Source organism: Castor canadensis, chromosome 9, assembly GCF_047511655.1.
Source record: "Castor canadensis chromosome 9, mCasCan1.hap1v2, whole genome shotgun sequence".
Taxonomy (NCBI): Eukaryota; Metazoa; Chordata; class Mammalia; order Rodentia; family Castoridae; genus Castor; species Castor canadensis.
In genome coordinates, this window is record NC_133394.1 from 54,693,532 (window position 1) to 54,721,412 (window position 27,881).

At 35.9% G+C, this 27,881-nt stretch overlaps 1 protein-coding gene and 1 pseudogene across 4 annotated transcripts in view; both read left to right on the forward strand.

Annotated features, from left to right (window-relative positions):
• The window catches only part of Prdm5 (PR/SET domain 5), a 212,912-nt gene that overhangs the window by 139,989 nt on the left and 45,042 nt on the right, over positions 1-27,881 (forward strand). For 3 of the 4 annotated variants that reach the window (XM_074041652.1, XM_074041653.1, XM_074041654.1), the window contains one exon: positions 18,606-18,691. The exons of the other annotated variant lie outside the window; for it this stretch is intronic. In XM_074041652.1, the coding sequence (XP_073897753.1) occupies positions 18,606-18,691 (86 nt within the window). The remainder of the gene's footprint in view (positions 1-18,605; positions 18,692-27,881) is intronic. 4 annotated transcript variants of the gene reach the window in all.
• Positions 4,741-4,825, forward strand: LOC141411105 (U4 spliceosomal RNA; annotated as a pseudogene).

A 27,881-nucleotide genomic window follows, 5' to 3' on the forward strand; every position in this document is an offset into this window, starting at 1 on the left:
AATTATTTCTACTGTGACAAATATAATGAGTAGTATTACAGTTTGAGGCCATTGAGCTGATATATACCAAGACACCAGATGTTTTATTATTATGAAAATGATGATATTATTTTCATTAGTGTCAGTGTCAACATGGTGAAAACGCAAGTAACATATTAGTCTTATGAAAGTAGTTTGACCTTGCAGACCTTGTGCCAGAGTCTTGGAGATCCCTGTGGGTGTGTGCGAGAAAAAGAGAGAGAGTAATGCGCGTGCGTGCGTGTGTGTGTGTGTGTGTGTGTGTGTGTGTGTGTGTGTGTTTGTGACAGAGAGAAAGAGAGAGAGAGAGAGAAGGAGAGAGAGAAGAGGGGTTGGGGAAGAGGTAGAGAAGAATGTGGTGACTCTTGGAAATGACTACCAGCTCACAGGGGCCATTCAATGTCACTGGAACCATTTCTTTCACCAGATTGTTAGTGCTTCCAAATGTTGTTGTGGCTTTCTTGATAATAAATTCTTAAGCTTTTGTCATTTGATGAAACATGTTAATGTTCCCTGTCATTGCCTTTGCTGGAATCTGGGTTTTAAGAAAACTATCTGATGAGTAGGAGGTTTGCCAACTGGCTACATTTTAGAACTTTAAAATTTACAGGTAGATAGCAAAGACTGAACTTTGCTACAATATTATGATATTTGAAATATGATGATAATTGAAATCATTTAATAAGGGTTTAGGGTTCTCTGAGTCCCAGTGAGACTCAATGACTTTCTCCACCTAACAACCACCTGCTCAGTGGAGGCAAGTTTCAGTGTGTTTTCTACTCTGTCATCTTCCACCATGGGAGTCAGCTTTGCATGACAGAAAGTTACTACTTGAGAGACTAGAGAGCGCCAGGAGCAATTCTGGCTATTGGTTAGTCATTTACTAGTTATTTACTTTTGAACAAATTACTTAACTTCTCTAAGCTCATTTTAACTCATAGGTTTTTTGTGAAGAGTAAATGAAATCATGTCTGTAAAACAGTGTTGGTTCATAGTAGATGGTCACCTAAGTGTCATAAACTTAGTCTCTAAAGTCCTTTTGTCATATGGCAAGTTAAATGAAGTATGTTCATTAATAATTGACTGGAAAGACTTGACTGAATGGTATAATTTTGTAATTATTTTCTTCTTAGGTTTTTTTTCTATAGTAATACTGATAATTGTCAATTTCATTATCTTCTAATTTTATCAAAATCTTAAATTGTTGAACACGTTGAAATTTTCATAATTTAACTTATTAACATAAGCTTGGTTGACTCTTGATAAAGAATTAATTTAATACCATGTTTGGCTTAATTATAATCTTAATGTATTTTTTATGGATATGCTCCTGATTTCACCTTGAGCCACCCCATCAGCCCTTTTTGTGATGGGTGTTTTTGAGATAGGGTCGTGGCTTTGAACCACGATCCTCCTGATCACTGCCTCCTGAGAAGCTAGGATTACAGGCGTGAGCCACCAGCACCGGGTTCAGCCTTCTTTAAAATAAATATCTAAAGGAAAACTCAATTGAAAAAAAATTATTTTTGATTTTATTATTTAGGTTGTATTTTGAATCCTGAACTGTGTATGTCCCATTAATTTTTTTCTTGAAATTAAATCATAGTGGTCTCCAAAATAACCTTTCATAAGTTTAGTTTGCCTTGTTCTGTCAAAATTTGTTCTTGGCTTTTAAAATTTGTACCACGTTTTGAATTAGGCAGAAATCTACAGTATGTTTCATTCCTAAATTCTAAAAGAGATTATGGGCAATAAAGATTCTTATGTAAAAAATATTGTCCTGTTCCTAGAAGAACTGTTTATAGTAGCAAAATATTGGAAAAAAAGCCTACATATCCAACATTGAGGGGGCTGGTTAAATAAATTACGGTGTATCTAGAAGTTGGTCTTATGACAGAAGTGATTATTATAGAATGTATTAACACAAGAGAAATGAAATAAGATGTTATAAAAATAATGGTAGACTTTTGTAAAAATAACATTTGTATATTATTGTCTTAAAAATTATATCATAAATTACTAACTGTCTATATGTATATGCTGTAAATATGGACAGTTTTAACTTAGGGTTTTCTAATTTTTCTGTAATGGTAATTTTCTTGTGTAATAATACATTTAAAGTGGAAAATTAGCCTTATATAATGATTATACAAATAATTGTTATTATTGGAAGATCCATGTTAAAGAAATTTATGTGAACTATCTCTGCATCTTATTCTCAAATGGGCCAGGGAGAAGAAGTACATGTAAAAATATATGTTGAAAAAAGAAAAACAAGAATAAGCAAGGAAATATGATTGAATGTTAACAAATACTGAACCTAAGTACAGATATATAGTATTCATTGTATTATCCTTTCAGTATTTCCTGTTTGAAATTTACATGTTTAGTGGGGTGTTTCTGCAATTACAACAGTTGAGCAAATGCAGATGCTACCTCATTGCTAGTGAAAACTGGTTCCTAAACATCCAGCTTTATAACTTGATATCATTCCATCTCCTTGGAGTCTGGTTGTTTCAACAGGAAGATTTGTATTCATTTTAAGATAATCAGATTTGTGTTGTCTTTCTGTTTATTTCTTACAGTGGTGCTGCTTAGAGGACATTCAGATTCCTCTGAAGAAGCCAATTCTCATCATATCATGTTTAATCCTTCTGAAAGGTGGCTAGGTTCCCACTGAGAATCATAAAATCAGCTCTACTTATTTATCATTATTATATTATTATTTATTTATTATTGAAAAGTAGTTTATATTTAGAGTACGGATCGTGGAGTCAGATTGGAGGTTCAAACTATATTTTATTTCCTTCCTGAATGAACTTTGCTTTATCTCTTCAAATCTTAGTTTTCTCAGATGAAAAACAGTGATAATAGTAGTCCCAATAGTGTTGTTTTAAGAAACAAATGAAGGTATATTTGAAGAACTTTGTGTAGTACCCAGCACAGTGTGAGGTGTCACTTTCAATTATGTGCTTTGTTTTAGTATTGGCTGCCTGTATTTAATCACAGGTACTCATAGTCACTTCATCTGTTGTTTGGCCCTCTGTTCGCAGTGTCATCATGTCTGTCTTTTCATACACTTTAACAGCAGGTGTAGATCATCTCTAGGACATGATGAGGTTTTGTTGTCAAACGGGCTCTGGCCGTAGGTGAGTGAAGGTGCACGTGCAGGATGCTGCTGTCGTATGCAGTGAAGGCAAGCCTTTAGCTTTGCTTCTAGTGGGCAGCTATGTAATTTATCATCTAGTTTCCTATGCTGAACAATAGAGATGGCACTGTGTAGGTCAGCTGAAATGTTAGAGCACATTTTCTTAGGGGTTTATAGCTTCTTGGGGTCAGTGAGAGCTGGGTTCACACAGCAAGGGAATCACAGACTGTGACATGAATTCCATCAGTTCATAAATTATGAAAGAAATTCTAGGAACTGCTTTTGGGTTTTTAAAGCTTTGGGTCAGGAGGTTAATTACTTGCCTAGAGTTCCAACTAACTTTCCTTGTTAACAGATACCAGCTGTGTTATCCCTTCTGTTCCAGACTGACTTGCACACTGTTATTTGAATGTAGTAATAAATCACTGTGTTTGGAAGCATTTAATTTTTTTGGTAAATACCTGTGTTCAGCTTTGAAACAAAGGATTGGTGCATTATAATTGGGTTACATTTGTAGTTATTTTTTTCTGTAATACTTTTCTAAAGGAATTACTTCATTCTTAGAATGTTCTCCATTATAAAAATAGTAGCTGTAAATAATTATAGGACAATAATGACATTATTAATAAATAAAAAAGACAGGTAATTGATTACAAACACAAATGAAAGTTTAAACATGCATTCCACATTTTTATAGACCTCCATATACTGAGGGAATTTTTCTGCTATATTTATTTTCTAAATGGTTCAGGAGTAACATTAAGCCAAACCAGAGGTTCTCTTACCTGTAGATAATGTAAGAATTATTATAATTGCTAAGTGTAGAATCTTCATAAACAATTTCCTTAGTATACTTCAAGAGCTTCATGTTTTCCTTTTTTTTTTTTTTTTTTTTTCCAGTACTGGGGTTTGAACTCAGGCCTTCATGCTTGCTGGTGAGGCAGCACTCTACTACTTGAGCCATGCTCCAGTTCAAAGGCCCTAATTTTTTAAAAGACAAGATTAGTACTTAAATTTTGTTTGGTGGCAGTATTGAAACCGGAGTTTCAGACCCAAGGCCCAACTCCTGAGATTCCATATGCTAGGTCCAGCCACCTGCCCCTCAACACCAAATAAAGAGGCATGATAAAGACAGAGAAAGGAGGTTTATTACAGGGCTTGGGACATGCTGTGGGAAGAGGCAGAGTAAGCATTCAGCTCATCTTCAGGATACAGACATGAGCTATAGATTTAAAAGAACTGGGGGCAGAGGACAAAAGGTATGCATAAATAGTTCAGTCACAGGTGTATTCTGGTTGGTCATTATCTCAGTTTTTGTTATGAGAGAGGTTCTGGAGCTTTTAATCTAGAGCCTGGCCCATCCAAAAAAAGATCTATTGTTGGGTGTAGTTTCTGTCTCTTGCCATGAATATGTTATCAGTTTTTCCTGGAATTCAAGGTGGTTGCAAAGTGACTGCAAAGAGAATGACTTAGAGCAAAGACAGATACAGAATGGAGGCAGGGATGCCAAGCTTCTCCTGTTTTTAGTTAATTTGTGGGCCCAAGTAAGGAGTAAGTGCTTTTCAGCAAAAGCAGTTTGAGTGTTTGTGACAGTATCATAGCCAATAAGGTTTATCTGAGGCATGATTATTGCTAATTGAAAATTATAGTGCTTACATCAAAGTTTGTCATAGAATAGAAAGCACAGAGAGAACAATGAAAGAGTGCCATATGTTCTGGAATATACTGTTTTGAAGAATCAACAAATGACTTAATAATATTGTCACAGAGACTCAATTAGATGATGGGTTAGTGAAATATACTACCTTTCGTGTAACTTGTGGTTTTATTATTTCAGTTTTTGATATATTGGGATCTTGAAATATGGAAGGAAATGTTTTAGGCCACAGTTTTCATCAGCTCTATTTCAGTAGCTTTATCTATTGATAAATCATTAGATATTATTAGTAGTATACTTCTATTAAATTTGGGCCATCAACTTTGTGAGTGTGCTGGTGATTGGACCCAGGGCATTTCACATGCTAAGTAGAACATGCACAGGAACTGTACTGCCATTTTGTTTAGAGTAGGAAAACTGAAGATTTAATTTCTTCTAGTGTATGCTTTCTGCCACGGTGTGCAAGTTTTCCCTCCCAAGAACAACTTTGGGTTGTTTTTCTCCAAATTTGAACTGTTCTTCAGGGCTGCAGAAGGTTTTATAGCTTCTCACGTTTTAAAGGGAAAATGATTTCTAGGTTCTCAGAGTTACATACTTTTGATTCTCCCTTGCCCACACTATTTAGCAAAGGTCCTTTGTGTGCAGGCACCTAAGGTTTTACTGCTAAATCACTCCACAACCACTGTTCACAAATGCTTGTAAGTATCAGATTAAATAAAACTTATGGTAAAAATTCCTCAAAATGAAAACTACTGGGGGAAAGGATTCGTGATCTTCCCACCAAAGTCTGACTTTCTAACAATAAAACTTAAATCAGTATTTAAGAACAGTTCCATCATTACCTTAAATTGCCCTTTATTGTAGCAGTGTTGAACATTGATGAAAGAGTTTTTGTCTCTTGAGAATCTTTAAAACTTGGCAGTATCTGCATTGCCCAGCTCATTCTGCTGTTTGTAAAGCAGTTCTCTTGGTTTTTTCCAGCACTCACATCCATGGCCCCAGGAGGGCATCTTGCTCCCTTTGACAACTTAGAAGGGGTCATTTATGTACCTGGTTGGCTAAAGAATAGCATCTTCAATAGAAGATATTTGACTTTTTTTTCCTACTTAATTATAGTTTAAAATTATTCATTAATTCTTGTTCTTTTTGTTTTCTATGTCATATTCTATTTTTCATTAGTAAAATTCAGTTTTTGTTTTGCTCTCAACCAATCAAGCTCTTTATTATTTCAGATTAATAATCTGAAATAGTATTACACTGACAAATGGGAGTAGCTCAAGTTCATTCTTGGCACCTTCCTGTGAATTGAGATTCTTTTATTTTCCTCCTACAGCCAAAAGAGCAATGAAACCCCACTGACCTCCCTGAACCCCACCTTGTTACTGTTAGAACAAGAGAGAACTTGTTCTGTCCTTTTTCTTCCTTCTTTCCAATGAGCCTCACTTTCAGTTTGATCAAATAGGGAGGGATGCTGCATCCCGAAGATTCTTTAAAACAAGAATGCATCATTTAAGGAAATGGATGCATTAAAAAAAAAGACATGATTTAATTCATAAAGCAGAAGCATTTTGAGAAGTAAAGGTTCTCTTGTTTGATTTTTACATTTTATTGCCCATTTCCTTACAATTGTGAACTCTTTAAACTTTTAAAGGTAGAGTATCTTTGTAAACATTCAAAGAGTAAAATTTTAAGTTCAGGATTTTGTTGTCTTTCTTTAAAAGATGATGTCCTCAGGTTTAACTTGTTTAGATCAGATGAGAATCCTCCAGGTTTGATTAATAGGAACATTCTAAGAGTAAGAAGGTGGGGTTCAGCAAGGTCAGTGAGGTTTCATGGCTCTGTTGGCTGTGGGAGGAAAAAAAAGTATTTCAGTTCACAGGAAGGTGCCAAGAATGAACTTGAGCTACTCCCATTTGTCAGTGTAGCATTTCACTTCCCTTTGTAGTATATTTCTAATTTATTAGATGTTCAGTAAGTTGAAGGGGTTGGAGTGGTGGAACTGGGAAAGAGCTTTCACCTAATTTAATTTTTATTCGTAATTATTTAGTTTGCTGTTTTATAGTAGTTTCTTTAGTCCACAAAAGCAAAATAGGCCAGTTCTCTGATATCTCCGAAAATAAATGTAGAGTTCCCCTATACTATATGTGTCTTAAAGTTCAGCCACATCTCAGACTATTTCTTCATGAAACATAAACTTCTGAGTTTGTTTTTTCAGCTGAAAGTGTTGCTATCTCCCCAAATGATTTTTGTTTGAAACTCAAAGTAAAAAGTAAAATTACAGGTCACATATCTTTAAGTGTTACTTAATTTAATCTTTCAGCCTTAATTAATTTGTAATCATGGAAAGTGAGTGAGTTTGATTTTATTCTATTTTAAATTTCTCCTTTTTTTTCCCTGTGTGTATGCTTTCAACATCTCCTTGAAGCTATGTGAGAGTTCTTTGAAATGTATGTAGGTGTTTTGAAACATACTAAATGACAAAGTAAAAATAAAAGTTAAAATTATTTAATTTTTTTTTCCATTGGTGAGGTTCAAACTCAGAGCCTTGTGCGTGCTGGGCAAGTGTTTTGCCACTGCACAACATCCCTTGACTCTTTGAGGAAGGGTCTTGTTATCTAGCCTAGGCTGGTCTCAAACTCAACAACCCTAGATCCTTTTTGTCTTCGCCTCCTGATTGCTGGGATTACAGGCATGCACCACCACATCTGGTTTACAATGCTATCTGAAAATGATCTAATTGTACTTTACTCAGACCTCTTAAAACTTGTATATATAAATTAAATATTAATCTGTCCTACTTGTTTATAAAATCTTAAAAATAGAACACATTGGCTAAGTATATTTAAATTAATAATTTATTATCAATCTCATTTTGTATACTTTTTAATCTTCAGGATTGATTACTTAGTAATAAAGTCTACTCATTAAATGTATTTAGTGATATGATCAAAAGTTTTACTGCAGACCCTTTTGATAGAGTGGTCAAGTTCACTTCTTTGAATTAAATCCATGGTCTATTTTAAGAACACCTAGACTGCAGTACCTTGAAAGAATTCCTTATTAATTTCATGGCCTGTAAACATAGATCTTTTGGAAAGATTTTACTCAAGATGTTGGACATTGAGGTGATAGTACATGGATATTGAGAGATTTCATGACTTTAGGATGCTTTTATCATTACGGTGCATTGCTAGTCTAAGTTCCTTTCACAAATTTTTTGATGAGCCGTTTTAATACTAGTATGTTGTTAGTCCTTTGGTGAGGGCTAGATTTCTTCTAATTTCTTTAATTAAATTATATTGCATAGGACAACACCAATGTCAATGAATTAGAATCTTAAAATCATATATTAAACTGAAATATATGTTAAAGTAGGATCTGACTCTTCCTGTTGTTTTTAAGCCATACTTGCCAATGATGGGTGGTTGCTATCATAATACTTTTTGTCAGAGACTCACAATGACTTGTTTGGGGCTAGGTTGGACTTTGGCAGGGTTCACTATAAGGCTTCTAGATGCTTCATTTCATACCGTTCATTTTACTAGTTGTCTTTGGGAGGCCCCTTATGAACATCCATTCAAATACTTTTAAACTATTTCCATCTCAGGTGTGCCAGCAGCAAGAACTTGAGGACACTTTATTTCAAGCTAAGAAAATTAAAATATTCCTGATTCAAAAATGAAGAACTACAAAATGCGATTGAATCAAATGCATCAAGGAACTGCATTTATTCAATTATTTTGCCTTTCCTAATGACATGAGCTGAAATTCTTCACCTGCCTACATCTCCATCCCAGGGTTGTTTTTTTTTTTTTCTTTGATTTTTTCACATAATTTAATCTATTTGCAACTGCTTTCCTGAAATCCAGGACAGCTAAAAGATGGATATGTTCCAAAAAAAGTCTGTAAAATAAATGAATGAATTAACTTTGTGGGCTATGTACTGTGTAGCACCTTTAAAATCCACTTGGAGTCAGCCTTCTATAGTTACCATCATAACCCCTTTTCTACTGTGTTCAAAGAAAACAGTAGATTTTAATCTCATTCAGTGTAAAAATATAGTTTATACTTTTATATAGGCATATAGTTTATTTCATTTTGTGAAGTTTCAATGGGGTCAAATATCTTTTTCAGAATTACAGCTAGAAAGAGAATAAGCAGTATTCATACCCAGAACAATCAGATTTTTTTAAGGGAAGAAAAAGATAATGCCTTTAAAGAAACTAGCCTATTCATGGCTATGGAGAAAATTACTACATTACAACACTTGGTAAAATAAGAAATGAATTTGTTGTGCTTCCTTTTCTAAAAATTTTTAGTTCTCTTTATAGCTCCTTGCTTAATCAGTTTTACCTGTAATGAAAGAAAAAATAGTAACTTTGATATTTTATTATGCTTAATTAACAGATAATCTTTTAGCCGATGACTTCAAGCCTTTGATTTTTTTGTTTGGTGCCTATTCTGTAGGTATTTGTAAAGCAAGACCACACATAAAACTATGTGATACAAAGCAAATAGCTGTGAATATTAAATTGCCTTTGATTTCTGAGAAAAACTATCAAATATTTTTATGTTAGTGTGGACCATTTTACTGTTTTCTTCATGCTTTTTTTACCTGTAATCTTGATTTGTTGATGAATTCAGTTGGTATTAAATAGAAAGGAACATTCCTTATTATCAGTAAAGTAAAATCTAAAAATTTATTTTTCATCCTTCATGAAGAGGTAAATAGGAAATTATCTGGATTTTCATGATGTAGTAGTTACCACCATTAGCATTAGTATTTTGCTGTGTTTTTGTTCTGTCCTTTCTCTTCTTGTGTGCAAGGTTAAATTTAAATGATTAATAGCTCAATAAATGATAGTCCTTGCTGCACCCTACTACTGCTGCAGATGTTGCTAATTACGCTGCTATTATAATTGTCTTTATTCTTGTCATCATCACCACGAAGAACCATTCTAGAGGTGTTAGGAATGAAATCAGTATGACTTAGAGACTGAACGTAGGAAGTAATAAGGGGGTATCTTGGATGATTTCTAAGTTTTTATTTTTTTCAATAAATTTTATTGTGTGTACTTAAAGCATCCATGTTTATGTGGGACACATACAATATAAAGTTTACTACTGTGAAGCAAATTAAGGCCCATGATCTCACATAGCTACCTGTTTTTTTGTGTGCGTATTAGCTAAAATCTACTCATTTGATATGAGTCCCATAAGCACTACAATTTTATTACCAAGTTTCTTTTTTGATAATGGGATGAATTTCTTTTTTTATTTTCATTATTATTAGCATATATTAATTGCACAAAGTAATGGGCTTCGACATTTCCATATACACATATTATGTACTTTGATTATATTCACCCACTTGTTATCCTTTCTTACTCCCCCTCCCTATTCCTTTTCCTCCCATTAGTTCCCTTTTACATGTCTTCCCCCTATCCTGATTCCACATATGAGAGAAAATATGCATACTGTTCTTTGTGATACTGGCTTATTTGACTTAGCATGATCATCTTCAGTTACATCCATTTTCTTACAAATGACATATTTTCATTCTTTATGATGGCATAAAGCTCCATTGTATATGTACCAAGAAGTATATAGCTGGATCATATGATAATTCTATTTTTAGTATTTTGAGAACCCTCCACACTGATTTCCATAGTGGTGGCACTAATTTGCCTTCCCACCCACCAGTATATGAAAGTTCCTTCCTAACCCTTCATCTTTGCCAACATTTGTAGTTTTTATTTTCTTGCTGATAGCCATTCTGATTATAGGAAATGGAATCTCAGTGTAGATTCCATTTATTGATGAATAAATTTACTGATGAATATTTTCTTCAATTCTATAGGCTTTCTTTACTGTGTTGATTTTCTTTGATGTGCAGAAGCTTTGTAATTTAATGCAATTCCATTAATCAATTATTGCTGTTATTTCCTGAGGTATTGAAGTCCTATTCAAGATGTCATTTCTGATCCTTATATCTTGAAGTGTTTCTGCTATGATTTCCTGTAGTAGTATCAGAGTTTCAGGTCTTACATAAAGGTCTTTGATTTATTTCAATTGGTTTTTGTATAAGTTGACAGATAGTGATCTAGTTTATTCTTCTACATGTAGATATCCAAGATGCCTGTTAAAGAGACCATCTTTTCTCCCTTGTATGTTTTTGATACCTTTGTCAAGAATTAGGTATCTGTGGTACATGGACTTATTTCTGGGTCTACTGTAGTATTCCACTGGTCTATATGTTTGTTTTTGTGCAATATCATGCTGTTTTTGTTACTATGTCTGTAGTAGAGTTTGAAGTCAGGTATTTTATACTGCTATTATTGCTCAGGACTGCTTTGGTTATTTGGGATCTTTTGTGTTTCCATTTGATTTTTGGATTTTTTTCCATTTCTGTAAAAAATGTCATTGGAATTTTGATGGAATTGCGTTGAATTTGTAGACTGCTTTCAGTAATGTAGCCATTTTCACAGAATCCTACCACTCTATGAATTTTGGAGGTCTTTCCATCTTCTGGTGTATTCTACAGTTTCTTTCTTAAGTGCTTTGTACTTTTCATTATAGAAGTCTTGAACATATTTGATTAAGTTTATGCCTAGGGATAATTTTTTTGAGGCTATTATGAATGGCATTGTTTTCCTCACTCCTTTTTCAGTGAATTCATTGTTGGAGTATTGAAAAGCTACTGGTATTCTATTGTGCAGAATGTGTTTATCAAATCTAACAGACTTCTGGTGGAACTTAGGGTCTCTTAAGTATAGGATATTATTGTCTATAAACAGGAAAAGTTCGGCTTCTTCCTTTCCTATTTGTATCTTTTATTTCTTTCTCTTACTGTTCTAAGATTTCAAGCACAGACTAGAATAAGAGTGGTAATAATGCACACCACTGCCTCATTGCTGATTTTTGAGAAAATGCTGTTAGTTTTTCCCCATTCAGTATAATGTTGGATATAGTTTTGTCCTATATAGCCTTTATTAAGTTGTGGTATGAGCCTTCTTTTCTAGTTTCTTTAGAACTTTTGTCATGAAGAAGTGTTGGATTTTGTCAAAGGCTTTTTCTACATTTATTAAAATTATCATGTGACTTTTGTCCTTGAGTCTATTTATGTGCTATAGTATGTTTATTAATTTGTGTATGTTGAACCATACTTGAATTCCTGGTATGAAACCAACTTGATCATAGTGTATTATCTTTTTCACGTTGTTGAATTTGGTTTGCAAGGGTTTTGGCCTCTGTATTCATCAGGGAAATTGGTCTTTTGTTTATTTCTCTGTTGTTCTTTCTTTATCTGGTTTTGGTATCAGTGTAATACTGGTTTCATAGAATGAGTTTGGTAGCATTCCTTCCCTTTCTATTTTATGGACTAGCTTGGAGAGCATTGTTGTTCGTCTCTAAAGGTGTGGTAAAGTTCAGCAATGAAGCCATCTTGTCCTGTGGTTTTCTTCAGAGACTTTTTATTATTGCTTATTATGCTTCTGTTTAGGCTTTTAAATTTTTCTTCCTGGTTTAATTTTGGTAGATTGTGGATGTCTAGAAATTCATCCATTTCTTCTATGTTTTCCAATTTATTGAAGAATAATTTTTCAAAATATTCCATAATGATCCTCTGGATTTCAGTGGTGTCTGTTGTAATATCCCTCCTTTCACTTCTAATTTTCACCTCTAATTTTATTGGTTTGGTCTTTTTTCTTTTTGTTCGTTTGCTTAAGGGTTTGTCTTCTCCTTTCAAGGAACCAACTCTTCATTTTATTAATTGTTTGCATTATTCTTTCTGTTTTTTAAAATTTCAGTTCTGAGCTTTATTATTTCTTTCCTTCTAATTTTTGAATTGGCTAATTCTTGCATTTCTAATACTACCAGTTCCATTATTGAATTATTTATTTGAGATCTCTCCAATTTTGTAATTTAGGTACTGATAGCTATAAAGTTTCCTTTTAGAATTTCCTGCACTGTAGCTCAGATTCTGGTAAGTGGCGTTTTCATTTTCATTTGATTCTAGGAAGTTTTTAATTTCCCTCTTGATTTCTTCAGTGAGCCTCTGATCATTCAAAAGTGTAAGCTCTATTTGTTTGTGTATTTTTGTAGTTTCTGTTGTTGTTAATTTCTAGTTTTATTCCATTATGATCTTGTAAGATAAATTATTTACATCTTTTATACTTAACACTTGTTTCATGGCAAACTATGTTCTGTTTTGGAGAAAGTTCCATAGGTTGCTGAAAAGAATGTGTTCCATAGTTTTTGGATAAAATATTCTGTAAATGTCTGTGAAGTTCATTTGATTTATGGTACAGTTAACTCTGAAGTTTCATTGTTAATTTTCCTGTCCATTGGTGAGAGTGGGTTATGGAAATCTCACACTATTATTTCATCTGGACCTGTCTGTCCTTAATGTCTGTAGTGTTTGCCATATGAAATTGTGTACACTTGCATTCAATACATGTATATTTATAATCATTACACTTTCTTGATGGATTGCTCCTTTTATAAGTATGTAGTAACTTTCTTTATCTCTTCTGACTCATTTTGTTTCTTTTCTTTTTACTTTTTTTTATTATTGTGCAGGGTGGGGGTACATTGTGGCATTTGTAAAAGTTCTTACAATATATCAAATATATCATATTTGAATGCACCCCCTCCACCATTCTCCTTCATACCCTCCTCCCCCCATTCCTGGATTAGTTTCAGCAGATAGAATTTTTCCATTTGTGTACATGTTACACAGCATTTGCACCATATTCACCCTCCTATACCCTTTCCCCACCTCTGCTCCCACTGGTATCAAGGCAGGACCTGTTCCACCCTCCTGTTCTCTGATTTTGTAAAAGAAAAAAAATGACATTTTTGCTTGTTTAAAATAGCTACACAGGGAGTTTCTTATAGCACATATATATATATATATATATATATATATATATATATATATATATATATATATGTATATATATTATAGCCCAATTTGGTTCATCTCTATTCTTTTTTCTACCTTAGTCCTTTTCTTATGGAAGCTTGTCTACTTTGCGGGAATAAGTAAACTACTCCAGCCTGATTTTGGAGCCCATTTACTTGGTATATCATTTTCTTTCTCTTCACTTTAAATCTGTGCATGTCTTTTTCATAGAGTTGTGTTTCTTGCATATGATAGTTGGTTCTCATTTTTTAAAAATGTCTAATCTATATCTTTTATTAGAGTTAAGTTCATTTATATTTAGGATTAGTATGAAGAGATATGTGTAATTCCTGTACCTTTGTTGGGTTTTTTCTTAGTTGATTTGAGTACTCTTTGTTCTTTTCTTTCTCTCCTGTTCATTTTAGAGGCTCCTTGGTGTGCTGAGTTGAACAAGTTTATTTCCTACTTCTTACTTGTTTATTCTTTTTTTTTATTATTCATATGTGCATACAAGGCTTGGTTCATTTCTCCCCCTGCCCCCACCCCCTCCCTTACCACCCACTCCGCCCTCTCCCCCCACCCCCTCAATACCCAGCACAGAAACTATTTTGCCCTTATTTCTAATTTTGTTGTAGAGTTACTTGTTTATTCTTCTTCTGAAAGCTATTCTTTCCTTAGCTCATGACTGTCATTGTCTGCTTTATGTGTGTGTAAGATTCCTTAAAATATCTACTGAAATGGTGACTTGATGAATTGCTTTTGTTTGTGCTTATCATGGAAGGTCTTTATTTCTCCACTAATTTTAGAGCTAGCTTTGCCTGAATATAGTATCCTTGGTTGGCAGTTATTTACTTTCAGGGCTTAAAATCCATTAATCCATGCTTTCCTGGATTTTAAGTTTTTTGTTGAGAGGTCTGATGCAACTCTGATGAGTTTGCCTTTGTAATAACTTGGCACTCTTACAGCTTTTAATTTTTTTTTATTCTGTACTGTCATTTTAACTATAATGTGATAGGAAAAGATTCTTTTCTTGTCATCTCTATTTGGAATTCTAAATGCTTCTTATATTTAGATACCAATTTGCTACCCTAAATTTGGAGGATATTTCTGCTATAATTTCATTGAATAGTTTTTCTATACCTTTAGTCTGTATCTCCATTCCTTCTTCTACCCCATGGATTATTAGGTTTGGTTTCTTGATTATGTCCCAGAATTCTTGAAAATTTTGGTCATGATTGCTCCTCCAGTGCTTATTACTCTCAGTGTAATAATTCTTCAACCTTTTCTTCAGTCCCTGATATTTTTTTATTCTGGTTGATCCACTTTCAGTGCTTTCCACTGAGTCTTTAAATTTGATATATTGAGCTTTTCATTTCCAAAATTTCTGGTTTTTTCACATTCTCTGTCTCTGCTAAATTTATCATCCAGGTTATTGAGTTTCTCATCCAAATGTTGGATTGACTTCCACACTTCATTTACTAACTTGAATCCTCTTTGAGGTCATTGATATTTTTTAAAACTATACTTCTGAATTCTTTGTCCAGCGTTTCAACCATTTCAGTATTATTGAATTCAGTTAGTGAGGAATTACAAACTTTGGGGGGAGTCATATTTTCTTGCTTCTTCAAAGTTTTTTGTGTTTCTATATTGTGATTTGCACATCTTTTGGGATGGATACCCGTTATGTTTATATGTGGGGTTCCTGTTAGTGGACACTCTTCTCTTTGAGTCACAGTTCCCACTCCCACTCAGAGAAGCGAACAGACTGCAGTAATAACAGCAAAATTCACAAATGAGATATTTAAGTGTAGTTACAAAACAACTGGAAACATTGATTAAACCCACATAAAGATAGAAAAGAAAGGTAGTTTGATATTTACAGTATAATCTAGCAGTTTAAAAAGTATTAGCAATTGAATAATAAAAATAAGGGGCACAGGGAAAGGAAAAAAGAGACATGAAGCAAGATAAGAAACAGAAGGAAAGTATATAACATGAGTGTATAAGTACTAATAGGGAAAATACAATAAAACTAATATAGGGCAAGGCAAAACAACTTTTAAAAAGTCAGTGTTTCTTACTTTCTGAGTAGGTACATTACATAGATGCATTGTTCCCCGCACCCTTTGGGTAGTTGTTTTGTAGTTAACTTGGTATGGGGAACAGGAGTATATTGAATCCTTTTCTCTCTGAAGTCCAAACATGGTAGACTAGGAAGAGCTGCTTGCAGACTGAACCCTGCCCTTCCTTTCCTGCAAATGTGCTGGCTACAATGACCTGTGCTGTATCCAGACCTGGAAACACAGCAAGTATAGGAGCTTTCCTCAAGCTGCTCTTGCTAGCTGAGCTTCAGGCTATCTGATCAGATGTCCCCTTGCACCAGAGGTGGTCTGCCAATATTCACATGGGCATAATAAATGTCCAAGCAGGTTGTATTTCCATCAGGGGTCTCTGGGGCTCTGAGAGTATAGAAGACTCAGCTCAAAGTAATCTGCACTAGTGAGTGAGAGACACAGGTAGTGAGTGATCCTGTATGCACTGGCCCCACAATTCTCTGTCCCAGCCTGCACATTCATTCATACACAACTAGTCCCCCCTCCTCTGCCCAAAGATTGGACCGCAGTTCCAAGTTGTAAGTGTCTTCCTTTTTTCTCTGCAGAGCGACTCACACTTCCTCTGTTGTAAATCTGAGTCTAAGTCACAACCAGTTCCCTGGGTTTACACTGATTCTCAGGTGGTTGTTTGCTAGCCTTTTGGGCTTGGAGATATAAAAATGCAGGCTTCTGCTTTCTCTGACCAAGAAACAGGTTTAACTGTTTGAACTCTCTTAAGATGATTGTTCACTGTGGCACATCGAGCAAGCTAGAAAATGCAGGGAGCTCCACTCCATCGTCTGCTTGCTACATAGATGACAGATCTCAAACTGCGTTTTTGCACAGCTTGCTGAGGCTTTCCTTTTCTCTTTTACTTAAAGACCGGCTGAGGGGAATTCTTCCTCTTCCCTACTGTTTTGCTTATTGCCTGATGTTACATTTCATTGTTCCTTTTACAGATCTAAAGTTCAATATTTCTGGATTTCACCTAGTTTCTGTTTATTGTTTCCCTCCCTTGCCTTTCCACACCACCTACCTCTCCTGCAGCCACATACCTGATGTTTTGTTTCAGACTCCTAGAGATGCATGAAAGTGCTAAATCCATCATGTTCCCCACCAAACTGAATGAATTTGTTACAACTAATCAGGACAGAATGTACAGAACACACAAGATGAGAAGATAAGACTATGAATGTAGAATAATGTATGCTGAATTTGAGTTGTTTGTGAGATATCCAAATGAGGATACCTGCTGGACATATAGGTCTACAGAGAGCCTGGGGCTCAACAGAAACTTAGAATTAAGATAAGGACATAATATCCACTTATATTTAAAATTAGATTATATTTTCCTAGATGTTATAAACCTTTGTCAACTGTGAAAATCTACATGATCCTACAGTCATAACTATTAGAGAGAAGAATTCTAAAGGTTGATTTTTCTCACATAGAACTATGCGAGAAAGTCTAGATAGTTCATTAAAGAGACCTGTTCTTGTTGTGCTGACATTGTTTTTAATGTCTTTCCATTTTGTGCCATTTTGTCCAGTTGAAAGGGAGAGTCCTGGACAATCTTTCAAAGAGGAGAGACTGGAAAATACCACTCTGTTGCAGCCTCCATTGTAGTTGTTTCCACACAGTGCTACTGTTGAAAATGCTAATCTCGTGATCAGTATAAGGCCACATGTCAGAGCCACAGGTTGGCCTTGAGACCCGGGAATGTAGCTGTCCATTCCATGAGACAGTGTCAGAAACAGGAAGGAGGTTAGGAAAGGCCTTTCCTGAAATGTAATCATTGGGTTGAGCAACAAGGAGCTCATGGTGGACCCAGGAAGAGGCTTCAATGGAATAATGCATGTGATGCCTGGTTGAATGTTGTGGGACATAGTCGTACAGACAAAGAGCAGACTCTGTTAGTCAGGCCTGGCTCTGAAGGGGAGGAAGGATCAAAAGGTTTATATTTGCTGAAGGAAATATTTTATTTTATTGATTTTTGGATGTTATCAAAGTTTAGTATCCTGCCATGTTTGCCCATTGCCAATGAAAGAATAAATTTAGTGATTTTTGAACTACTTTTTATTCTAAATAACTAGGCCTTATTGTGAGTGCATCTTCAGATTCCTTTTTGATATTAAATTTTGTTACATTATATCATCTCAGAAGTTTTAAAAAATGTGATGTGTTTGTGTGTGTTTACTTGTCTTAAAATACATCTTAGCTGTTGTCTAAATTTTAGCAGTAGATGAGAAATAGTTGATAATAGCTGAAATATAGAGCAATTGTTACATAGTTTAAATTAAATACCAATGGTTCTGTTTAACACATCAGTTTTATGAAGTTATCTTGAAACTCATAGCTCTAAGACAGATTCATTTATATGAAACCATTTTAAACAAAGTTTATCAATGAACCAGTTAAATAAATGCCATTGTAATGAGTAGTGCAGTGACAAAAACTTGATTAATATAAAATACTTTTTAGTAAAATCTTAAAATTAGGAGATTTAATTGGGTTCAGATATTAAAAGCAGCAAACCTTCTGCTGGTGACTTGTTTATTTGAGCATTGGAGGTGTTCTGGGCAGTGTTGTCTCCCAGGGGCAAAGGCCTCTGTATGTGTTCCTTACACCCCTGTGGTTTTGTCTCTTCAGTTGTGCCTGGGCTGGAGCCCCTTCTTGAAGCAGGGTGCGTATGGTGGCCAAGATCTGAGTGAGTGAGGAATGGAGGCACAGAGCATGCTCTGCAACTTTACATTTTTCTGATACAGAGGCTTCCTTTATTCATAGGTGAGCGTCCATATCAATGTCCTTACTGTGAAAAAGGATTCAGTAAAAATGACGGACTGAAGATGCACATTCGTACTCACACCAGGGTAAGATTGTATTCTGTCTCATTAACACTGATCATAAAAATCATAGTTATTTAAAAAGAAATATATTCAACTTTACATGAGAAAATAAAAGTGATGTATCTGCAATGATATGTTTATATTTATGATTGTTATTCGAAGATAAGTTCTTTAAAAGGCAAATCAATAAAAAAAAATTCCAAACACCAAGAGGGTCCTGATTCTTGGAATTATAAACCAGTTTTAAGGAGTTATCAATGACACAGACTGCCAGATAAATAGATTTTAACATTTTATTATTAGGAAATCTAAAGATTTTTTCCTTAGAATATTTATCAGTAATAGGAATATTATTGAATAGAGGCAAGTCTGTCAGCATTTGACTACTAAGTAATACTTGTAAGCAAGTATATTTGCCAGAAAGATGTTGCAAATGATTGAAATTATTGAGAGAGCTTGGACTCACAAAAGTGTAGCTGGTGCATTGTGGGGCACACCTAGTGCTGTGTTTCTTTGTTTTTCTGAGGGTGCCCTTTCTTTCTCCACTGTCAACATCTCTCACTGGACTACTGTCATTTTGTTATATATGACTTTTCCAGACTGAAGCATCTGTTTCACACACTTTTAAAAACTGCAGCTCATCCACATCCAGATGCAGTACGTAGCTCTCTATTCAGTTTAGGGCAAAATTAGATACTCTGTATGGAATTTCCGCATGGATATTTTATGTTGTTTTAAATGCCTATTCTTGATTTTGCTCTATACATTTTTTCACTGCATCCTCTTTCACATAGTTTCTTTTTACTTTGGCTTTTTAAAAGTGCTTGTGGTCTGTATATAAAGGATATGTTCTTCCACATCTTAAGAAACATGTTCTATCTCTTTAAGACCAATGCTAATTTGCCCTTCTCTTGGATTTTGCTTTTTACCTTAGCTATGAAAGAAACACGTTAGAGAAAACACATAATAATAATAATAATATCTTTCTCAAGATAATAATAGTGTGGCCTTCCACTTTAGTTCAGAGTGCACTAAAGAACCCTCTGAGGTCCTGTCAAGAAAATGATCTTTTTGTCCTTGCAATAGGGAAGAGAGGAAACTTTGCACTCGTTGAAGCAAGTCCACAGCAGAGCTCTTGTCTGCTTTATAATAGTATGCGTATCATATGAATACTAGAAATTGGAGCATTTACTGAATAAACTGTTACAGTTTTAAATTGCTGTTTATGATAGTGTACTGTAAATGTGCAGTATTTCACAGTGAGCATTATAATAGAGGTATAAGTTTTAAATTAGTTCACAAAGTTATATGTGAGTAGTTGTCACAAAAATGTCAGCAATGTATTTATTTAAAAGATGCCAACATATAAGCAAAGGAGTCCTTGTTCTCCTTTACAGAAACTAGTATTGTTAACCAAAATATGTTTCACCTTATTATGAAGACAGACCTGATTGTACGACAGGAAAGGCTGTTTAAATCACTGCAGGGGGAAAAAAAAAGTTTGGGTTTTCTTAAGAAAATGTGTTTTTTCCAATTTGCTTAATTTGGTCTTTGCCTTAATACAAAGTTATTAAGGAGAATAATACAAATAGTTAAGTATAAAGAAACACAAAGAGCAATAATTACATGCCAGATAATACATCTTGATAATAATTTCAAGGCCTTCAAACTTAATTTATAATTCATTTAAGCCTCATAAAAACCCAGTGTGGTAGCTATTATTGTGATCTTTTTTGAAAAAAATGAGAAGCTAAGGCACAAATAAGTAACAGCGTTAGTCTTGCTGCAGAAACTTCTTCCTTACCTGCTGAGTTAGTCAGTGTTTTCTGTGGTAAAGTACCAAAGGGAAGCAATTTAAGGAAGGAGACTTTTTTATTTTATTTTATTTTGTTGTTCATTTATTCACATATGCATACATTGTTTGGGTCATTTCTCCACTCTGCCCCATCCCCCACACATCCCCTCTTCCCCCCTCAGATCCAGGCAGGTCCCGTTCTGCCCTTATCACTGATTTTGTTGAAGAAAAGACATAAGCATAATAAGGAAGACAAAGCATTTTTGCTAGTTGAGTTAAGGATAGCTATACAGAGAGATTCCTACTATTGCTTTAGTTTACCCATGTGTTACGACCTATGTTGATTCAACTCTAACTGATGTTCACGTTGGTTCCTGGTCCCCTGCTCATAATAACCTGTCATTTTAAGTTTTCTGTATTAGTTCTTCTGGAATGGGGACATCAAACGCTTTCATGTTTTGGGTTTTCTACCTATTCCTATATCTCCCGTTTGTGCTCTCCCCTTTTCTTGTGATCCAAGTCCAACAATATTGCTGCATTTGCCCTAGATCTAAAGTCCGCATATGAAGGAGAACATACGATTTTTGGTCTTCTGAGCCTGACTGTCCTCACTCAGAATGATGTTCTCCAGTTCCATCCGTTTACCTGCAAATGATAAGATTTCATTTTTCTTCATGGCTGAGTAAAATTCCATTGTGTACAAGTACCACATTTTCTTGATCCATTCATCTGTAGTGAGGCATCTTGGTTGTTTCCATAACTTGGCTATTGTGAACAGCACTGCAATAAACATTGGTGTGCAGGTGCCTCTGGAGTAACCTGTGTTGCTTTCCTTTGGGTATATCCCCAGGAGTGGGATTGCTGGATCATATGGCAGGTCTATGCTTAGATTTTTAAGAAGTCAGGAAGGAGACTAATTTTGGCTCATTTTGTCAGAAATTTCAGTTCATCGTTAGCTGGTTCCATTGCTTTTAGTCCTGTGGCAGGGCAGGAACATCATGGTGAAAGGGCGTGACAAGAAAATTCACCTCATAGTATGGCAGCTAGGAAGCAGAGATACAGAGAGGAAGGGTCTGGATCCAAGATAGACACTACAAAGTCACACCCACAGTGACCTACTTCCTGCAGTTATGCCCCATCCCCTAATGTCCCATTCAGCCATGAACTCATCAATGGATTAATCCATCCATGAGGTTAGTGCCCTCATGATCCAATCACTTCAATATTGCCACAATGTGGAGGCCAAATCTTCAACACATGTCTTTTTAGGGAACATTTCTTATCTAAACCACTTTTACTGCACTTTTTTGTCTTTTATTCCACTAAATATTTTCTCATTCCACTGACTCGTGCTAGACTGTTACTGTCCAGGTTGTTCTAGTCTGTCTTTATCTTGTTTGTTTTTTGTTTTGAATCTCGGTTGTTTTTCTCTTTGTGTCTTTGTGAGTCTAACACCTGTTGACATATTTTCTGTTTCAGTGACTCTTTCCTCTCTTGTGCCTGGTTTGCTTACTTAAGGAGCCCAGTTTTGATAGCGTGTTCTTCATTTCTAGCATTGCTGTTTGGAAAACAAATTTTTAATATTTAAAATTTTACATTTTTAATAAAGTAGCTTCATATTTCTGCTGAAATTTCCCATTTGTTCATGTATGTGGTTCAGCTTTTTCACAGATCCTCTGACATATTAATTGTAGTTATTTTAATTTCTCTAATGTTTTGCCTATGGATCATCTTTGGATCTCATTTATATTGACTTCTATTACTTGATCAAGGGTGGGGGTTGTTGGGAGTTTTTTTGTTTTGGGGTTTCTTTTTGTGTTACTGAGGGTTGAACTTGGCCTGCTAGGCAGGTGCTCTACTTGAGAGCCACTCTAGCCACTCCATTGGCTGCAATGGGGTCTTTTGAACATTTTGCCTGGCTCACCTTGAATCATGATACTCTTGATCTCTACCTTCCAAGTTGCTAGAATTAGAGGCTTGTGCCACCCCATGGCACAAGCTTCCATGGGAAGCTTTGCTTTTTATGTATCACGATATCTATTATTGTATATAAAATAATAGTAGAGAATGGGACAAATACTATTTATGCCTCTTCTTCTGGTAGGCCATTAATGTGAAGGGTAAGCAGTCTAGACAGTCGTTGAGGAGACTTGGGTCTTGATGTTGGCTGTGGTTACCACAGACTTTGAGCTCCTCCTGTAGTGGGCTGCAGTTACCATGTTCCTTGCCTGAGGCTGAGGGTAAGTGGTGTTTTCTCAAGTGTTCTTTTCACCATCATATTTTAGCAAGACCTTGCTGCTTGCCTTTGCCACAGAATGAGTCTCTCTCTTCCTCTTTCTGCCTTTGTCCCTCCACTAGCAATAGTCTGCTGGTGTTTGTGACTAATAGAAAACTTGGGTGCTCAGAGGGCTTTCTTGATGTCCTGCTCTAGTGTGAGAGTCAGGTAGGGGCTCTGCATCTGAGCTTTCATTGTGGCTTTCTCAGCATTCCTGCCTCTACCCTGGGGTTGAATGACCTTCACCACTGACTCCATTGAAGGTCTTGAGCTGCGGTGCTCTTGCCACTAGCTTCATGTGACTATTTAAAATTTAACTTTCATTAGCTGAAATTAAATAGCATCAAAAATTCACTTTTTAAGCCTCACTAGTCCATGTCATAGGTGATCAGTGGGCACATGTGGCTGGTGGGTATCAACTTGGACAGTATGGATTTCTTTCTTTTACCACAGAAAGTTCTATTGTGTATCACAGGCTTAAAGTGGGTAGGTTTTCTGGCCCTTCTCGGTGGCATCTGAGCTTCACTTTGTATCATTTAGGGTGATTTGGATCATAAGAGAAGATCCTGGTCTTCCTCCAGGATCAGCAGACATCCTCAAGTTCATGGGGACATGGGCAGAGCAGGTTCCTGCCTTCCTGGAGGTCAAGGCAGAGACACATTTTTGGCAGGACTCTGACCCTCCTCCTCAGAGGCAGAGAACTTTGCTGGCTTCTGCTGAGCTTTTCCCATCCCACCTCAGAAGATGGCATCTGTCTGCTGAAAGCAGGTAGACTTGGGACGTGCAGGTGTTCCCACCCCACCCAGAGGCTTTGTCTCCTGTGTGAGGAGGATCTGTGGCCTGGGCAGCTTGTGCAGTTCCCTGGAAAGTCTCATCTCTACTTGTACACATGCAGAGACAGAAAACAGAAGGGTTTCTTCTAGTTCTGTGTTCCACAAACAAGCTGGGCATGGTGGTGCATGTTATCAGCCATGTGGGAGACATAGGTAGGAGTATCATAGTCCAAGGCTTCCTTGACAAAAAGTGTGAGACCCTATCTGAAAAAATGGCATAAACAAAACAGGCGAGAGGCATGGCTCAAGTGAGAGATTGCTTGCCTAGCCAGCACAAGTCCCAGAATTCAAATCCCAGTACTGGTCTCCTCCCCCCCCAATTTTTATTTTCTTTCACTTGTCTTCATTCTGCCCACTTGAGGCAGTTGCCTCTCCTCTGCTCTGATGAGGGTGAAAGACTTCTGTGCTGGGTTTCTTTAGCAGTCAGTTCTCCTGGTTGTAGCCTTAGCTCACAAAATGTCTCATGACCTTAACTTAAAAAATATGGCTATAAGTTATCCAGCCTTTTTGTCATTGCTAGGGTGGGAGATTGTTTTCTTTGTGGCTTTCCACAGCTTAAAATTAGTCATTGATTTTGTAGTTTTGGGGATAGCTTATTCCATTGCAATGGCTCCACATTAAATTTCTGCTTGGGAGCTGCAAAGAACAGAAATTCTTATATCCCATGTCCAGGTAGTCCCTCCATGTAGTCAGGAAAGCACCCTATTTAGAGAAAACAGGCCTCTAAAGCGGTTCAGTTTTCCGAGGTGTAGAAAGGTTAGAGCTGGTGAGCTTTGGGCAGGTTCGGCAAGCTGTCCCTCAAGAAATTTGTATTCTCTTTTTGTTTTTGATTTTATTAAAAAAAAAATTTATTATTTTGTTTTAACCCATTTCTCCTGTCTTTCTAGATTTCCCTTTCCTCTTCCCACTCACGGGCTCTTTTCTTTACTTGTATGATGCAGGAGACAACATTTTGGAGGGAGTTAGTCTACTACTCTTTTCTGGGAGATTTTCTTAATTAGCAACCCAAGATTTAAAAAAACTTGAAGAGGAGATGTGATATTTCCTGAGGTTTTCAGGCCCCCTGGATGCTGGTAGTTCAGTCCAATGCCAAAGACCTCAGGCCCAGGGAAACCAGTGGCGCAACTCTAAATGAAAGGCCAAAGATCTGAATAATGGAGGGGGTTGAGTGGCCTGAGAGCCACCAGTGTAAGTCCTGGGACTGAAAGAGAGTCTGACATCAGAAAGCCTGATGTCCAAGGGTAAGAGAAAAGAGTATAGCTTTAGCTAGTTCTAGGGTTGGAGGGTGAGAGAGAGAGAACGTTACCTTTCCTCTGACATTTTTGTTGTATTTGGGGTCCCTGCTGATTGTATAGTGCTACCCACATGGAGAACAGGTCTTTCCTTTCCTATTCATTCTACTCAGACTCAAACACCAGTCTGGTTTGAAAACACCTTCACTGACAAGCCCCCAAAATAATGCCTTGTCAGTTCCAAGTATTCCTTAATCCAGTCAAGTTGGCACCTAAAATTAATCATCACATCTCCTTATCCCTGTTGTATTTTGTCTCAAAGGTTTTCTTGGCCACTCCAAATTATGTTTGAGGTAGATAAATGCTAGTTGCTTTAACTCTTTGCAGCTCCTTAAGCTCATTATACTAACCTACTTAGAAACTATGCCTCATCTGGAAATTACAGAATTTATTGTTATTGTATTAAACACATTGAGCCAAAATACTCTTCATGAGTTGGGTCATATACTCATCCATTTTATAGACATTAAGTTCTAAAGAAGTAGTTTCTTTAACAGTTTATCATAGAAAGCTTCCTGTCTTATATAATCATTTTAGATTTGTAACATGGACAGTACCTGGACCAACTAATCTTTATCTCAGAAACTCTGCCTTTTGAATACCACATTAAAGTACAATTCGTTTACACAAGTTTCAGGGTTCTAGTCTCTCCAGCCCTGTTTATAGAAAGAGCCAGATTAGTTCTTACAAAATTAAAATGGATTTACCAGTGGTTAAAAGTAATTGCAAGCCTTTTATGTTTTATGTTTTGTTGATTTTCTTTCATGAATATTCCTGACTAATCTTTGGGTAAGCCAGATTTTGGTGGTACCTTGTGCTGCTTTCTCTGGACACCATGCAGTGAGACCCTGGGTCTTTGTGCCAAACTGGGATTGATTGGCTCAGAGTTTCTATGCATCACCCACTGCTGGATTTTACTTGGAGGCTTTTGATAGTAACAGTTGTGGTTTTTTGAAAACTACTTAAAAATGACAAAAAGCATCCAGCTAATGTTTAATGTGGGTGCAGTGTAAGTGTGATGCTGAAGGAAAAAGGAAAGGCTTCATTCAATGAGTGAAGATGTTAGGGCAAGAGGAGTCAGTGGTGGATGCTAAGGGAAGGAAAAGAATTTCTCTCACCACAGGATATGGCATAGGGTTTCTACAACCTTGGTTGAGAACAGACAGGAGTCTTTTAAGGGCAAGAATCAGCTTGAAATTCTCATGAGCACATTTTGTGCCATACATAAAGAACTTAAAAGACAGGCACAGAAGCAAGTTTCTTGAGTCATATAGGTGGAGAGTGAGTTGACTGTAGGAATTCTAGAGCGATAGGTTATACTTGAGTTGATGTTTGAGAAATATGGAGGAGAGTGTATTAGGCAGACATGAGAAAAGCAAAGTGAGAGAGTGCAATAGGGTGTCCTGTCCACTGTGACCAAATCTGAGGATGCATGCTGAAGTGTGACCTTAGTGGAGATAAGCTGGGCCTTAGGAGTTTGTATGAATTCTGAAAACATATTTTATTGAGTGTGATTAGTCTAGTTTTGAGTAGAGCAGTAATGTGATCAGATTTTTGTCTTAGCAAGGTTGTGCTGAAGTCATTCTCCATAAGGATTGAAGGAACAGGACTAAAGGAAGGAGGATGCTGTTAGGAGGCATACTGAAACTGGTGGAGCTAGAAAGGGAACGCACATGAGGTGGCCATGGGATTTGAAAGGAGAGACAGATACGGGGCAGCCTTTGAGATAAATGTTGACAAGGTTTGGACTTGTATCATACGTAGAGGTGGAGAAGAGCGAGGGGTCACAGAGAAAATCCTAGGAGGGATATTTTGGGGTGTTGTGATGGTCCACAGAGAGACAGAAAGAGCAGTCAGTAGATTTAGAGATAAAGTAAGGAGGGGAGGAGAGGACACTGGGTACTAGATAAAGTACTCGAGAAGCACACTCAGTCATTTCTTGTTTTAAATGTAGATAAAAATAAAAACAAGTGTATTGACTTACTTTTTAAAATATATGATTTTAGAAAAATTTAAATTAAAAAAAATTCTAAACTGCATCATTTTCTGTTATAGACTTAAGAGGCTATGTCCTATTGTCACAACTTGAAACTATCTTTAATTTGGTTTTGTAATTAGTAAATCTTTTATTATTTCTAGGACCCACATATTTTGTGGGAAATTTTACATGCCTTTTGCCAGTGAATCATATAAGATAAATGACTTTAAAATGCCATTGCATTTTATTTGGCTCAGACTATGTACGTGCATGAATTGAGCATTCTTATTCTATCACCATAAGCTGCTTTTCTTTTATAAGGAAAATCAGTCCATTTGAAAATAAGTTCCTTTTCAGGAACTAATAGCTCTTTTCTCTCTTTTTCTCCTTTGTGAAAATTCTTTTTGATGGTCATCAGCCCACTTGGCAAGAGTCCCTTGATTCTTATTTTCTGTGTAACTTGTTCTTATGAACTAGTCAACTCTCTTAAAATCATGTAAAATTCCCTAGTTGGGAATACTTTTTGGTATGTCAAATGATGTTCCTAAAATAAGGACTGCTTGGCCAGGCATTCTAGAATATGTTGATTGTTTCTTTGGCTTTCCATTGGCTTTGAGAGTAAGAGGTAGAAATTGAAAAGAAAATTTGGATTTTATTCTCTTGACAGAATTATTGGTAAAAAAGATAAAAGACTTAGAGATGGAATTTAATCACATTTCACTATATTTAGTGGTATAAGATTAATGTGAGAGATTGAATAAACCCTCGGCATCAACTATGATTTTTCTGTAGTTTTTGGATGGTACTTACATTCTCACTCAGTATGTCTATAAATTTTTTAGGGAGAAGGGAAGGTAATGTTACCTATCTAAAACATAATGTACATTAGTTGGAATAATGATGTGATAAGGTAGTTTTTAATATAATACTATCAAGCTTTTCCCTTCCTGTATACACATGTTGATCTTTCTGTCTTCTCACATAGAGAGTCCTGATGTCTCTTTCCTTGAATCTGAGCTGGCCACAATGACTTGCTTGAAC